Consider the following 16,408-nt stretch of genomic DNA (forward strand, 5'->3'; position numbering starts at 1 on the left):
ATATAGCTCTGCTCCTCCCGCCCATTCCAGCCCCCTTAGCAATTACTTTGCAAGGTTCCCAGACAGACCATCCCCCTTATCTCTCCGTTCAGGAAATCTTTCGTTCTTCGAAGCTCACCTTCAGCAGAAAGCGAAAGTAACCGGGGAAGAGCAGTTCATAGTTAGCACAACAATCTAAAGCAGAGGTCCCCAAACTACGGCCCGGGGGCCAAATGTGGCCCCCTGAAGGCATTTATCTGGCCCGCCAGGCATGGCGGCAATGGCTCCATTCAGGTGCAGTGGGGGCTCGAGGGAGAGGAGGAACCGGCCCCAATGGCTGTTGATTGCAGTTACATGATGGCACCCTCAAATCTCCATGAATTTTCTGACCCAGAGTTGGAAACCTTACATGTGGCAACGTCTGCTCCACCCTTCCCTCTCAGCTACTCCATGTGTTGCTCTCAGGCTTTCTGTTCCGCCTCACTCCCATTGGCATCAGCCAGGCTGGCAAATCGCTCACTGGCTGCTAGGGAGGAAAGAACCCAGGAAGATACCTGATCCTGGGTTAGATGGAATGCTTCATTGGGAAAGTTCTGCTTTTTTTTTTTACAGGGGAAGGTATTCCACAGCTTCCCCAACAATATTTGGAGCCCACCCTGTACTTGACATACTTTGGTCTCTGTTCTAAAAATAGACCATGACAGAAAGGCTGAAAGGTGAAATCAAACATTTTACAATCATTTGTGCATAGGAATTTGTTCATAGTTTTTTTTAGTCCGGCCCTCCAACAGTCTGAGGGACAGTGAGCTGGCCCCTGTTTAAAAAGTTTGGGGACCCCTGATCTAAAGACCCAGATGCCGCATCGTGTCTGGGAGACGTGGCATGAGCAGAACAAGGCTGGACACATGAGTCCAAAGTTGAACATTTAAAAAATTACCATGTAGATGTTCTTAACTGGGTTACTGAAACTATGTCATCCACCAGCGGGGGTCGCTTTCTTTTCACCTTTTGTTTCTCGTCCTCCCCCAGGCGACAAGCATTTTATTTCTCCTCTTAGCTGGGACCTGGCCGGGAAAAACATCTTTGCGATGGCTGTTGAGGGGGTCGTCTTTTTCATCTTCACCATCTTGGTGCAGTACAGATTCTTCATCCACCTCCGGTGAGAGTAGCATGCATTTGGCAGCTAGGGATGTTACTGGGTGTGGGAACTGGGGATATTAAGTGGGTGGTCTTACCAATGCAGGATCAAAGGTGTTTCTGTTCCTCTCTCTGGAGGGTGATTCTGTCACGCAGTTGCACTTGAAATTCTTGTATTGTCCTCTGGGTGGGGATATCATCAGCAAAGTAGGCTGGTCCCTGCCTCGAAGAGCTTACAATCTTAAGAAGAAGAAGAAGAAGAAGAAGAAGAAGAAGAAGAAGAAGAAGAAGAAGAAGAAGAAGAAGAAGAAGAAGAAGAAGAAGAGGAGGAGGAGGAGGAGGAGGAGGAGGAGGAGTTTGGATTTATATCCCCCCTTTCTTTCCTGTAAGGAGACTCAAAGGGGCTGACAATCTCCTTGCCCTTCCCCCCTCACAACAAACACCCTGTGAGGTAGGTGGGGCTGAGAGAGCTCCGAAAAACTATAACTAGCCCAAGGTCATGCAGCTGGTGTGTGTGGGAGTGTACAGGCGAATCTGAATTCCCCAGATAAGTCTCCACAGCTCTGCGATCGGCAGAGGCAAATTTGCTGGTGGCCCCCGGCCCCTCCATGATGTGGCTGGCCTCTACCCGGGCCAGGGCTTTTACGGCCCTGGCCCCTGCCTGGTGGAACACTCTTCCAACAGAGGTGCAGGCCCTGCGGGATCTTGGTGAATTCTGCAGGGCCTGTAAAACAGTTTTGTTCCACCGGCCCTTTGGTGAGGCCAGCCACGGATTCCCCCTCCAGGATGCCCTTGTGCTGCGTGCCTCACCATCAATGGCACGCCTAATATACTATCTAATCAGCACTGTCCCCTCCCGGCCTTGGGTTCGGGCACCTTATAACATTGCTGCTGCTGTGTTTTTATGGTTATAGATCTGTAAATTGTTTTAACTTAATTTAGTTATTATGTGTAAAATGTTGTTTTTAGCCTGCTGTGTTTAATGTTATTAGATGGATGGATGGATGGATGGATGGATGGATGGATGGATGGATGGATGGATGGATGGATGGATGGATGGATGGATGGATGGATGGATGGATGGAGTGGCAGAGCGGGGAATCAAACCCGGTTCCTCCAGATTAGAATGCACCTGCTCTGAGCCACTGCGCCACTGCTGCTCCTTAACATTGTTAGCTTAGATATTCCTGACTGCATTCCCCCAGCCTTTGTTTTTTGAGGATAGATAAGGATGGGGTTGGCACATGTAGGGTCCCAGGCAAACACGAATGTCAGCATTGGGGGAGAGTCGACACTGCCGGGCACTGACCAGTTCTCTTCTCTCTCAAGGCCTTTTCCTGTTAAGTTGCCTCTCCTGGATGAAGAAGATGAAGACGTGGCCAAAGAACGGAAGAGGATTATGAGTGGGATGCACCAGGGAGACGTTTTGGTACTCCGAGACCTGACAAAGGTGATGGCCCTGGTCATGGAGCTGGGGATGATCCACCTAAGATTTTTGTTTCCTGGGGAGGGGTCCCTGATCAGGAGCTAAAATGGAAGTTCTTCTGGGAATTGAGCCAGGGCAGTGTGGTTTTGGTATGGGACCAGGTGAAGGTGCGTGTGTGTTAATTGCTGTCAAGTTGCAGCCAATTTAAGACAACCCTGTAGGAGTTTTAAGGCAAGAGACATTCAGAGGTGGTCTGCCATTGCTTTCCTCTGCATAACAAACATGGACTTCTTGGTGGTTGCCCATCCAAGTACTAACCAGGACTGACCCTTCTTAGCTTCCAAAATCTGACAAGATCAGGCTAACTTGGGCCATTCAGGTCAGGTCAAGAGACTGACAGATGGTTTGCCATCGGCTGCCTCTGCATAGCAACCCTGGACTTCCTTGGTGGTCTCCCATCCAAAGAGGAACCCAAGGCCAACTCCGCTCAGCTTGCAAGACCTGATGATGTTGGGCTAGCCTGGACCATCCAGATCAGGGGTAGACATTCAGAGGTGGTTTTGCCATTGCCTGCCTCTGCACAGCAACCCTAGACTTCCTTGGTGGTCCCCCATCTAAGTATTAAGCAGGGCCAACCCTGCTTCGCCTCCAAGAGCTGACAAGATTGAGCTAGCCTGGGCCATTCAGTTCAGGGCAGGTGTTGGTTAGTGGTTTAGAAAGCAGGGTCAACTGCCGTTATTTTTCATTCCCTCCCAGCTTAAAAAATGTGTCATGCTTTTATTCCCTCACCTATTAAACCTACCCTTTTAAACCTATTAAACCAGTTAAAGGGTAGGTTTAGTAACCTAGAAAAATCTGCAAGGTTATGCAGCTGCAAATCCCATGTGGTTGAAACCCTGGCCCACCAACTTCTGCACTGCACCAGATTTGTTGAAATCAGATCCAAATATATCAATTTATATCCTCTTTTCCAATCTGGGCTGCCAGATCTGATTAGGTTATTTTTATTGCTGGATAACTCTGACCCTGGTTTTTGTGAAGAGGTCGCCAATTTTATTATGGAGACAGCTGAGAGTATCTAATAGTATGTATCTGTTATGGTCCTTTTGGGGCTTCTATCTATCTATCTATCTATCTATCTATCTATCTATCTATCTATCTATCTATCTATCTATCTATCTATCTATCTATCTATCTATCTATCTATCTATCTATCTATCTATCTATCTATCTATCTATCTATCTATCTATCTATCTATCTATCTATCTATCTATCTATCTATCTATCTATCTATCTATCTATCAACCGCCCCATCCCCAAGGAATTATTACCGATGTATTTATTTTGCTTTCTGATTATGCCAGTAAAGGGGAATGTATATATATATTCCCTCACGCTCTGTGATGTTGGCCAGGTGAGAGTTTCATATCCAAGGTGGGGCTTGACCCCAGGTTTCTCTTGTCCTGTTCCAACATCTAACCCGGGGGTGTCCGGCGCTTCAGATGTTCATGGACTACAATTCCCATCAGCCCCTGCTGGCATGGCCAATTGAAGTCCATGAACATCTGAAGTGCCAGAGTTGGATACCCCTGATCTAGCCCCTTCACCGCTGTGGCTCTTGACACGTACTGCAGTTTTGAGGCCATGGTCAAGTATACTGACAACACAGTCTCAGTGTGTGTTAGGACTTGGAACTTCGGGCTTGCCCCAGCGACTACCCTTGACTATTCAGCTTGGCGAGCTGTAATTCAGAAGTGCTTGGATGAGGAACAGAGTGGAGGCACGTGCCCGTTTCCAACCAAATGGCTTGGGTATCCCATCTCCAGATTTACCGGATGAACAAAAAGCCAGCGGTGGATCGTTTATGTGTGGGGATCCCTCCAGGAGAGGTGAGTTAACATCAGAAGAGACGTGCTGGATCAAACCTAGGAGGGCCGATCTGATCCTTTCGGGGGAGGGCGGTCTATAAACCTTATTATTATTATTATTATTATTATTATTATTATTATTATTATTATTATTATTATTATTATTATTATTATTATTATTATTATCATCATCATCATCATCATCATCATCATCATCATCATCATCATTATTATCATTATTACTATTATTACTATTATTACTATTATTACTATTAATAATAATAATAATAATAATAATAATAATAATAATAATAATAATAATAATAATAATAATAATAATATTTGATTTCCCTTTGCTGTAGCGATAGCATCATCCCATGACACCTAGTTTTGGGGAAGCAGTGTAGGTAACCCTGTTAAGCGCTGTTAAACCCCACTGATTTTCATGTGAAGAGCTAAAGCGCAGTCCTTTACCTGGGAGTAAGCTCAGTTGCTGGCAATGGGGCTTTCTTCTGAGTAAACCCTCCTAGGGTCGTGATTCACCCGTTGGAAGAGTTGCACAGTTGCTTCAAAGCAAAGCCACCGACTACCACCACGCTTACTCCTGAGTAACACACGCCTCGGAGCCAGCCATTTTTTCTAAACTAAAGCCTCAGTATTCTGGTTAAATTGCCATGTTGGCACTTTGCGATAAATAAGTGGGTTTTGGGTTGCAGTTTGGGCACTTGGTCTCGAAAAGGTTCACCATCACTGATATGGATGTTTGGTGTTTAGTTAGTTATAATGGGTTGTGTTTAGATACTGTAAAATTTGTGTTTTAATTTTTCCTGTGCTTTTTTGTATTTTTTTTTCCTATTCTGTACTAATGTAATTGTGGATGTGGGAGTTTATATATAGTTTTTCTTTTTTTGTTGTTGGGAAGATAAAAGTTTATTTTAGAAAACAAACTCATGCATCTTCAATCCCCACTTTGCAGTGTTTTGGCCTTCTGGGGGTCAACGGTGCCGGGAAGACTTCAACTTTCAAAATGCTGACCGGAGACTCGGGGGTGACCTCGGGAGAGGCGTTTCTAAAAGGTTATAGGTAAATACGGAGGGGGATTTCTGGCAGGTAGTAGAATGGATTGGATCTGGAGGACTGTGTTTTGGAATGGTTTCCTGACTCAGAGGCGTAGCTAGGGAGCCCGGTGCAAAATCTGAGTTTTTGCAAAATCTGAATAGCTAGGGGGCCCCCCCCCCCCCCCCATGTTCATTTGTATTTTTTGTATTTTTTAGTGTTTTTTCAGTTTTAAGCCTGCAGGGGGCGCAGTTTTTAGGCTAGCAGCATCACCATTTCAGGGTATCTTTAGGAGACTATCCTGATGATACCAGCCAGGTTTGGCGAAGTTTGGTTCAGGGGATCCAAAGTTAAGGTGTAGCCCCCATCTCCTATTATCTCCTATTGGAAACAATGGGGAATGGGGACACCCACTTTGGGTGTCCATAACTTTGGACCCCCTGAACCAAACCTCACCTAACTTGGATGGTATCATCAGAAGAGTCCCCTGAAAACTCCCTGAAATGTTGGTGCAGCTAGCCTAAAAACTGCGCCCCCTGCCGACCAAAAACTGAAAAGCACTAATAAATACAAAAAACAAACCTGGAATTTTTGCTGCCCCCTCCCCATGCCCAGGCACGTGCCCGATGCAGTGTGCACCCACCAGACCCCCTTTTGTCTCCTCTGAAGATCTCCTCCTCCTTCTCTGAAGATGCCAGCCACAGATGCAGGCGAAACATCAGGAGAAAATGCTACTAGAACATACAACCCGGAAAACCCACAACACCCTACTGTCCCTACCTATTTTCTTAAACCTTTCTGAAGATGACTACAAAGATGTTGATGGGTGCTAAGTCGCCCATGGAGACCATGTGGGGGACCCCTGCTGTATTCCTTCTTCTCATTTAGATCAACTGCCTCTGTGGCTTCTTTGTTTGGGATTTCTTCTGCGCTGGCTAATTTCTCGCCTCTTCCCCCCTGTGCAGTGTGCTTAGCAATCTGCAGTCCGTCCACCAAAACATGGGCTACTGCCCCCAGTTCGACGCCATCAACAACCTTCTGACGGCTCATGAACACCTCCAGTTCTACTGTCGCCTGCGTGGGGTCCCAGAGAGCGTGATCCCTGGGGTAAGAGAAGGGTTTTTTTTATGTGGGGTGGGCAGCAGCTAGAAACCACTGGCACCTAACTCTACCAGCAGCGAGGACTAAAGAGTACTCTGCATGTGCTCAGATTGCTTTGATCCTGAAAGTCTGGAGTATGCAAAGCAGGGCTTTTCCAGTGGTGACTCCCCTGAGCTATGGCACTCTCTGCCACAGGACACGTACTGTACAGCTTCATTTCTGGTCTTCCAGATACCAGTTGGGATTATTTTGTTACTAGGTGAGGTAGGAAGAGCTTTTACAGTCTCAGTTCTTCCTCTAGCGTTTCTCACACATCCTCATGTCCCTGCCATTGTTCTCTTTTCCCGCTATCCAGGTGGTTCAGTGGGGGTTGTCCACTCTTGGCCTAACGCAGTACGCAGACAGACCTGCCGGCCGGTACAGTGGGGGGAACAAACGCAAGCTGTCCACGGCCATCGCCCTCATTGGTGCACCGCCTGTCATCTTCCTGGTCAGTGATGCGGGCTGGCTGGAGTTTGGGGGCGGGACTTCCTTCTGCCAAGAGGACCCTTGGCGAAAGGAACCTTCTCTTTTTGTCGGGTGGGTTTTGCTTCCAGGACGAACCAACGACCGGGATGGATCCACGGGCAAAGCGTTTCCTGTGGAACTGCATCCTGGGCATGATCAAAGATGGCAGGTCCGTGGTGCTCACGTCACACAGGTAAGAGGAGAACCTGGGAGCTCGCTGGGCAGGGCATGAGGCCATCTCCAAGGTCTTTCTCAGCACGGCCGGTGTCTTTCAGCTGCAGACCACGTGGCGCCTCTGTGTCTAGTGATTCACTGTGCCACAGAGCCGTGGCTGACTGTGTGTGTCTACTACAGTGGTGGCGAACCTTTGGCACTCCAGATGTTATGGACTACAATTCCCATCAGCCCCTTCCAGCATGGCCAACTGGCCATGCTGGAAGGGGCTGATGGGAATTGTAGTCCATAACATCTGGAGTGCCAAAGGTTCGCCACCACGGGTCTACTACCACAAGACGTGAACCACGTGCCTGGTTGTGCTTGTAAATGTAGTGTGATTTTAGTGTTTTTTTTAAAAGAGTCTCTTACCCTGTTGTCTTTTACTGTTGCATTATAAAATTCGTAACCTACCTTGTGAAAAATGCAGATAAATAAAAAAAATATTCATTTCACAACATGTTACAGGAGGGTGAAGCATGGTAGGGCACAACTTTGTAAAAAGAATTTGCAAGTACATATACAAGTTTTGATTTGTGTTTCATTTTTGGATTATGGTTGATGGCTACGTATCATGAATAGACTCTTAAATATTCTTAAATGATCTGGTAGAACCCTGAAAAACAAATTGTATATTTGAATACATAATTTTGCATTACCGTTGAAAAACATTTGGTTTTTCATGACCTAAAGCTATTTGGTGCAGAGTGGTTATTGGCAATATCTTCTGGTGCACCTACCCCCTTTCTTATTAATAATTCTGGCGCACGCGCCTCCTTTCTTATTAATATTAATGCCTGGAGGATGGCATCCCTAACATTTGAATTTGTCTCTGATCTTTTCCTGGTGACTGATTTTGTGTTTCCTTTGAAGCTGTTTATCAGTATATGCTACTAACCCCTTAGTTCCCTGGCAGTCATCTGGGAGTTAGATTGTGAGTGATAGGTTGAAGAACGAAAGGAAGATATTGGGTGGTGCCCATAATCTGGCTTTCTAGGGGAGGCAAGGGAAGGGGAGGGAGGGAGGGAGGGGTGGCATGCAAGGGAGGGGAGGGGCCCTGGCATCTGGACATGGCCCACCTACCCTAGCAGAGGGAGGGGAGGGAGGGGGAGGGGTGGCATGCAAGGAAAGGAGAGTTAGGGAGGGGAGGGAGGGAGGTGGCCGAATGAGATGAACAACCCCCCTTCCCTTCTATCTGGAACAATTCCATTTCCTTTGACAGCATGGAGGAATGTGAGGCCTTGTGCACCCGAATGGCCATCCTGGTTAACGGCCGGTTTCGATGCCTGGGAAGCGTGCAGCACCTGAAGAACAGGTATTTGTTTTCTTCCTTTATTTTTATTTATTTCATTCGTTTGTGCGCCACCTTTCTCCCCAGTGGAGACCCAAAGGGGCATACATCTTTTCCCCCTCCCCCATCTATCCTCACAACAACCCAGTGAAGGAGCAGCAGTGGCGTAGGAGGTTAAGAGCTCGTGTATTTAATCTGGAGGAACCGGGTTTGATTACCCGCTCTGCCGCCTGAGCTGTGGAGGCTTATCTGGGGAATTCAGATTAGCCTGTACACTCCCACCCACACGCCAGCTGGGTGACCTTGGGCGAGTCACAGCTTCTCGGAGCTCTCTCAGCCCCGCCCACCTCACAGGGTGTTTGTTGTGAGGGGGGAAGGGCAAGGAGATTGTCAGCCCCTTTGAGTCTCCTGCAGGAGAGAAAGGGGGGATATAAATCCAAACTCTTCTTCTTCTTCTTCTTCTAGATTAGGCTGATAGTGTGTCTGGCTCAATGCCACCCAGTAATCTTGATTTCTGATTTCTGCTTGGTCTTTGCCCCCCTGTTTATGATAATTAATCACCATAAGACCCACGTTGGGCTTTATTATATTTTAATATATGTTATTGTATTCATTGTTAGATATTATAAGCCGCCCTGAACCCATGATGGGAAGGGCAGCATGTAAAATTAACTAAATAAATAAATGGCACGTGGGGATTCAAACCTGGGTCTCCAGATCCTAGTCTGACAGTCTTAACCACCACAAAATATACAGAAAGAACGTACGACACTCAGACTGCAGGGTACAAAAAGTAAACCAGCACAGGACAACGCTAGGCAAAAACGTCCTCTATTTAATGGTGTCTAGTAACCTGTAAATGTGAATGACATGTATAACGTACACAGTACATAGAACTTGGAACATACAAGAAAACAACGAACATACATGTATTAGCCAACCAACAAGCACAGGAAAGAGCTAGAAAATATGAGAATTCAACAGTTCTGCTCCGGAAGTCTCAAGGCGGGATGCACAAAGTGTTTTCATGTGCATACCCTGTTTCCCCTAATATAAGACATCCCAGAAAAATAAGACATAGTAGAGGTTTTGCTGAAGTGCGAAGTATAAGGCATCCCCCAAAAGTAAGACGTAGCAAAGTTTTTGTTTGGAAGCATGCCCGACGATCAGAACACAGAAAAATAAGACCTCCCCTGAAAATAAGACATAGTGCATCTTTGGGAGCAAAAATTAATATAAGACACTGTCTTATTTTTGGGGAAACCCGGTAGTAGAAGCAGGTAAGTAGAGCCAGCGTGGCGTAGTGGTTAAGAACAGCTGTAGATGCTCCATGACCTACTTCTTCATGTTTTTTTCAAACTTCAACCAACTGACTTCTCGCTTTTAAAGTCCTTGTGAAAATTAATTAGCCCTGGCTGCTGACTGAAGAACATTTTTGTGGGCAATCCTAGAGGAAATTTGCAGGCATGTCTACTTGAATTGTGCCCTGGCATAAGAGTGGGCAGGTGGCGGGCAGTGGATCCATGGGTTGATGTCAGGTGGGCTACCGAGTCACAAAGCATCTTGTCCTAGATGAGTTTCACACAACAAGACTGTGCTTATATGAACACAGATGGTTACGTTTTTAATTGTGAAGGAGAGCCCAGTTCTGCAACCCTTCTTTGGAAATTGAAAATGCGTCAGTACACCACAGGAATCCTAGTTAAAGAAAATCAGAACATGCAGGGCAGATGTCAGCTTACTCATGACTCTAAGGTACAGTCATGGTCTCCACATGGTCTCTATAGACCTCCTTCTTGAGCCCTGACTTTTAGTTTTCTCTCTCAGTCGAAACTGCTATAATGTGAATTTCCAATTGTTTTCTCTTTGTTGGAACAGTGGGGCTCCCCCTGCATTTATTTTTGCTCCTCCTCCTCCTCCTCCTCCTCCTCCAGTTTTTAGCTTTTTCAGACAAGGCTCAATTGGAAGAACTGTTAGGTGGTGAAAATCCAACTATCTATCTCAAGGCATGTGGCAGATTTCCGTGCCTATGTAATTAGAACTGAAGTTTGGTCACATAGCATTTTAAAATGAAATATTGTTATCATTTAAGAAATGTTTTTGGACTTACATAGTTTTATCTTTAAGCTTTATTAGTGTCAGAACCCCCTTAAACCAGACAATTGAAACATTTGTTGATGAACAATGATTTCTTTATTGCAGGTAAGATCAGTCCAGTCCAGTACGAAGACGTCTCTGGCTGCTCCAGCCAGAACCTCTCTAATTTAAAGTAACAGCAAGGCCCAATTCCCCCCGCCCACCATACAATCTCACAGCTACACTGCAGACCAAAATATGTGGCCTTCACTAGCTGAGCAGAGAAGAGATAAGCAGTCAGGAAACAGCAGAAGAATAGTTTCACACAGCAGATTCACACAGACCAAAGTTCCCATCCCCCAGCACTCAAGCCACCCCGACAATTAGTCAGTTGTATTTTCCTTTTATTTATTTTTTTACATTTATAGCAAGTTAACATTTTTATGGTTTCCTTGGAACGTTCTCCTTTTTGTTACTTTTGAGCTTGGGTTGTTTTATTCCATGTTTTTTATTTGTTTGTTTGTTTGTTTGTTTATTAATTATCATATTTATATACCACCCCATCCCCTGAGGGCTCTGGGCGGTGAACAGCAAAAGTGTTACATAAACAGTAATAGCAATAGCAATAAAAAATTAATATAGTTAACATCATTAAAACATAAAATTACAGCGTTCCACATAAATCAGTTGGCGTCCAGCATTAAAACTGTCAATAAAAACCCTCCCAGAGAAAACCTTCCCTTTTCTACTTTTCTACTGGTCTATGACCGTAAATAAAAAACCCTCCCTTTTCTACTGGTCTATGACCATAAATAAATAAATCTAATTATACACAGTGTATAACAGACTTCTCTCTGCAATACACCTCTGAAGATGCCAGCCACGGATGCAGGCGAAACGTTAGGAACAAGATCTACCAGGCCATGGCCACGCAGCCCCGAAAACCCACAACAGCCAGTTGAATCGAAATCTGTTCAGCAAACGATAGCGCTTTCCTCCAATGCAAAGAGACTCAAACTGGCAGAAGGCAGTAGGGTGCAATCTTGTTACATCCGAAAGAACGTTTTTCATTCAGTGACCCCACTGAAGCTGTCTGTGCCCTCCTTTTCTAGGTTTGGAGATGGATACACTATCGTGCTTCGGGTCTCGGGGACCAACCCAGATCTGGGTCCCCTGGAGAAGTTCATCCGGGACTCCTTCCCCAGCATAATTCTCAAGGAAAGGCATCACTGTACTCTCCAGTACCAACTACCATCTCATGGCTGCTCCCTGGCCAAGATCTTTGGCATCCTCTCAGCCCACCAGGGGACATATCACATAGAAGACTACTCGGTCTCACAGACCACCCTTGACCAGGTGAGGGCTGGGGGCTGCTGCTAGGACAGGAGGCTTTCTCAGTGGTGCATGGGCTCGGATCCTCCTGTGTTTTCCATGTTCCTTCGTGCAATGCATTTTCGAGCCTAATTTCTGGAGCTGTGAGAACAAATACCTTTGGGGGAATAACAAGTTTGTCCCCTTCGCTGGGTTCCATGCTTATATATGTTTTTTTAATTGTCTGGACGCTATATATTTGGTATGCTGTATCTACATACCAGGCCAGGAGCAGCAGTGGCGTAGGAGGTTAAGAGCTCATGTATCTAATCTGGAGGAACCGGGTTTGATTCCCCGCTCTGCCGCCTGAGCTGTGGAGGCTTATCTGGGGAATTCAGATTAGCCTGTACACACCCACACACGCCAGCTGGGCGACCTTGGGCTAGTCACAGCTTCTCGGAGCTCTCTCAGCCCCACCTACCTCACAGGGTGTTTGTTGTGAGGGGGGAAGGGCAAGGAGATTATAAGCCCCTTTGAGTCTCCTGCAGGAGAGAAAGGGGGGATATAAATCCAAACTCTTCTTCTTCTTCTTCTACATTGGTTTTAGTTATTTTAATGCTATAGAGCCTATATTTGATATTATGAGAGTTTCTATTTGTTACTTATGTATGTTCTCTCTGTTGTACACCGCTCAGAGCCCTTTGGGGGTGAGCGGTATAAAAGTTTAATAAATAAATAAATAAATAAATACAGACCTGGACATAGTTCATCCAAGACTGCTCCATCCAAGAAAACAAAAGTGTTTGGAGATTGGGGTTTCCCAGAATTCTTTTTTCTTTTGTGATTTATTTTATTTATACCTGTCTTTCTCACCAGTAGGGGCTCAAAGGGGCTTACATCCTTCTCTTTTCTTTCATTTTATCCTCTCAACAACCCTGTAAGGTAGGCTAGGCTGAGTGTGTATGACTAGCCCAAGGTCACCTGGCAAGCTTCTATGATAGAGCAGAGACTCGAACCTGTGTCTTCCGGATCACAGTCCAACAGCCTAACCACTGGACCATGATGGTTCTCTTGTCGGGCAAGAAGCTTAGTGTGGAAAAAAGGAGTGAAAATTTCAGGGCGTGGTGGAAAAGTCTAGAGTCTGCTTTCTTCCTGAAATGGAGATCAAGAGGTGTTATATTTGAGGCCACCAGCCAATGACGTTTGACTTTTTTCAGATGGTGGCGGACCATATTGAAATCTGTTTGGTATTCTGGAGTCTCTCATCCAATTCAGTTTGCAACAGTTCTGTAAATTTGGGGCTCCTCCATCATACCCCGAAACATCTCTTTTCGGTGGCCAATCATCTGCTTGGTATGCGGGAGGTCCCCAGGTTCGATCCCCGACATCTCTGTTTCCAAGGTTCAGGTCCTAGAACTGGCCATGTTGGCCATGTTGGCAGGGGCTGATGGGAATTGTGGTCCATGAACATCTGGAATGCCATAGGTTCGCCACCACTGTCCTAGAAGATCTGATGGATGACTACCTGAGACCCTGGAGAGCTGCTGCCAGCCTGGGTAACCATTGGTGACCTTGATTCATCAGTGCCCTGACACAGTAAATGGCAGCTTCATGTGTTCATGAAACCAGTGTGGTTAAGAGCAGGTGGATTCTAATCTGGAGAACCGGGTTTGATTCCCCACTCCTCCTGCTGAGTGGCAGAGGCTTGCTTTTCTGGTGAACCAGATGTGTTTCGGCATTCCTACATTCCTGCTGGGTGACCGTGGGCTAATCACAGTTGATTCAGGACTCTCTCAGCCCCACCTGCCTCACAAGGTGTCTGTTGTGGAGAGAGGAAGGGAATGGAGCTTGTAAGCCACCTTGAGTCTCCTTATAGGAGAGAAGGGTGGGGTATAAATCCAAACTCCTCCTTCTCCTCCTCCTCCTCCTTCTCCTCCTCCTTCTCCTCCTTCTTCTTCTTCGTCAGATCTTGGAATCGAAGCAGGGTTGGCCCTTCTTAGTATTTGGGTGGGAGATCATCAAGGTAGTTGCAGTGGCAAACTGCCTCTGTTAATCTCTTGCCTTGAAAAGCCTGCTGGGTCCCCGTAAGTCGGCTGTTACTTGACAGGACTTTGCATGCATCAGAACCAAACTAGACATCTGGGCCCTGGTTCCCTGCAGCCGCTCCAGAAAACGGCTCTTAAAAAATGAAGGGGAGCCTGCTTGGACTCGGAACACTTCCTCAAAGAAGAAGGGGTCTCACTCCCTCCCCCGCCCCCGGGCGTTTCACCCACACCAGAACAGCGTGTGTGTGTGTGAGGAGAATTAATTTCCATTGTTGCCGTTCCATGTGGAGTATTCCGTGCTTATGGAAATGCAAAAACAGCGTTGTTTCCTTGCAGGGAAATGCCTTGTGGAGAGGCAGGGGCCCTCCCCGCCCCACAGCGACATTCCAAATGCATTTAGGAGCAGCAGTGGCGTAGGAGGTTAAGAGCTCGTGTATCTAATCTGGAGGAACTGGGTTTGATTCCCAGCTCTGCCGCCTGAGCTGTGGAGGCTTATTTTGGGAATTCAGATTAGCCTGTGCACTCCCACACACGCCAGCTGGGTGACCTTGGACTAGTCACAGCTTCTTGGAGCTCTCTCAGCCCCACCTACCTCACAGGGTGTTTGTTGTGAGGGCAGAAGGGCAAGGAGATTGTAAGCCCCTTTGAGGCGCCTCCAGGAGAGAAAGGTGGAATATAAATCCAAACTCTTCTTCTTCTTCTCTAATTTTTATTAGACATACCCCACAGCTGCTGTGTAGCTGCAGGAACTTGAGCTGGTTCCAGTGACCCCGAACTTCAATTTTAAAAACCCTTTCTTTGGATTGACCTTCTTTAAAAAAAAAATTATGTGCGACTAGACTAGACTTAGCCCAAGACCAGAAACGTTGGGGAGCACTTGTTGCCTGATATTGTACTTAGCATGATGGATTTGAGGATGAAGATGGTGAGACTAGAGTGGTGACTATCTTTTTTTTCTTCCCCCGTTTCCCTGCCAAGGTGTTTGTACATTTCGCTAAGGACCAAAGCGACGACGATCATCCTAAGGAGGCATCCCCAGCGACCGATCCCGAAAACCCCGGCATCCGTTGGCGAAGGGTCACTGGTTTCTTGGAAGATAAAAATGTGCAAGAAAGCAGAGTCTGAGAAACTGGCACCAGCGAGGGGGGGCGGGGGAAGGATGTCGTTAGTGTCTGCAACCTGAAGGTGGAATTATGGAAATCTTGCGGTGCCCCTGTCTCTGTTTCCATCCACACTCCCTTTCCAGGGGAGCCAATGAACACTGAGAATGGATGGGTTTTGAAGCCTCAGAGCACTTTGGTAGGGCTTGAACAGCAAATAGAGCAGTGGTTCTCAATCTGGGGGTCGGAACCCCTTTGTGGGTCGAACGACCCTTCACAAGGGTCACCTAAGACTCTCTGCGTCAGTGTTCTCCATCTGTAAAATGGATCAATGTTAGGGCTGGGGGTCACCACAACATGAGGAACTGTATTAAAGGGTCGCAGCATTCGGAAGGTTGAGAACCACTGAAATAGAGTGTTCGAACGTGAAGGCAATTCTGGATCAGATGAAACGTCTGCATAGTCCAACACTTTTCTCACAGCGGTCTACCCATTGGTCCACAGGCAGGACTCGAAGGCCAAAGCGGCATCCTGTTGGTGCCCCTGCCAAGGATATTCAGAGAATTTCTGCATTGGAACATGGATGTTTCATTTTGGCTAATTTCAGAGGGTAGCCCTGCCTGCCATAAAACAGTTTGATTTGAGTCTAGTGGCGCCTTAGACCCAATGAGATTTCCAGGGTGTAAGCTTCTGAGAGTCATAGATTGAAGAAACCTTTGGCTGTCAAAAACTTATATTCTGAAAACCTTGTTGGTCACTGTACCACTGGATTGGAATCTCGCCATCTTGGCTAATAAGGTTGGGCGACTCTCTACAGAAACGTCCTTCTCGTCATTTGTCCTCAAGGAGGAATTTTTGCCTGCTGAAGTCGATACTGTATTAAAACTGCTTCCAAGATTTTTTAATGGATTGGGGGAGGCGGGGTGTTGCTCAGGCAAAAAACCACAATTCCCTTGGCTCTTTTGGGGGCAAAAGAACCCAAACGTTTTTGAAACCATCTCAGGTGTGTTGCATAAACAAGCCAAGGACTTCCTGCAGGGATGCCTTGGCCGTCTTTCTGTTTTGGCTTCACAAGCATGGCCGTTTCTGCATGGGTGCAAGCCAATGAACAGGAGGCACCATTTGCACAATATGGCGTTGTGGCCGCTGTTGTGTTGGAAGCTCCAGAGAACGAGATTGTTTCCCCTATCTTCACAGCAGTGGCGTAGTGGTTAAGAGCAGGTGTACTCTAATCTGGAGGAACTGGGTTTGATTCCCCGCTGTGCCCCCCTGTCCTGGGAATTCAGATTAGCCTGTA

The 16,408-nt window shown here is 46.6% G+C and overlaps 1 protein-coding gene across 1 annotated transcript in view; it reads left to right on the forward strand.

Moving 5' to 3' along the window:
* The window catches only part of ABCA7 (ATP binding cassette subfamily A member 7), a 91,584-nt gene extending 75,176 nt beyond the window's left edge, over positions 1-16,408 (forward strand). Inside the window, 10 exon segments of the mRNA XM_048497788.1 lie at positions 1,009-1,138; positions 2,446-2,566; positions 4,370-4,432; positions 5,388-5,494; positions 6,433-6,574; positions 6,924-7,058; positions 7,165-7,268; positions 8,511-8,603; positions 11,768-12,011; positions 14,990-16,408. Coding sequence (XP_048353745.1) covers positions 1,009-1,138; positions 2,446-2,566; positions 4,370-4,432; positions 5,388-5,494; positions 6,433-6,574; positions 6,924-7,058; positions 7,165-7,268; positions 8,511-8,603; positions 11,768-12,011; positions 14,990-15,136 — 1,286 coding nt within the window. The 3' untranslated portion in view covers positions 15,137-16,408.

Source organism: Sphaerodactylus townsendi, linkage group LG05 (genome assembly GCF_021028975.2).
Source record: "Sphaerodactylus townsendi isolate TG3544 linkage group LG05, MPM_Stown_v2.3, whole genome shotgun sequence".
Classification (NCBI taxonomy): Eukaryota; Metazoa; Chordata; class Lepidosauria; order Squamata; family Sphaerodactylidae; genus Sphaerodactylus; species Sphaerodactylus townsendi.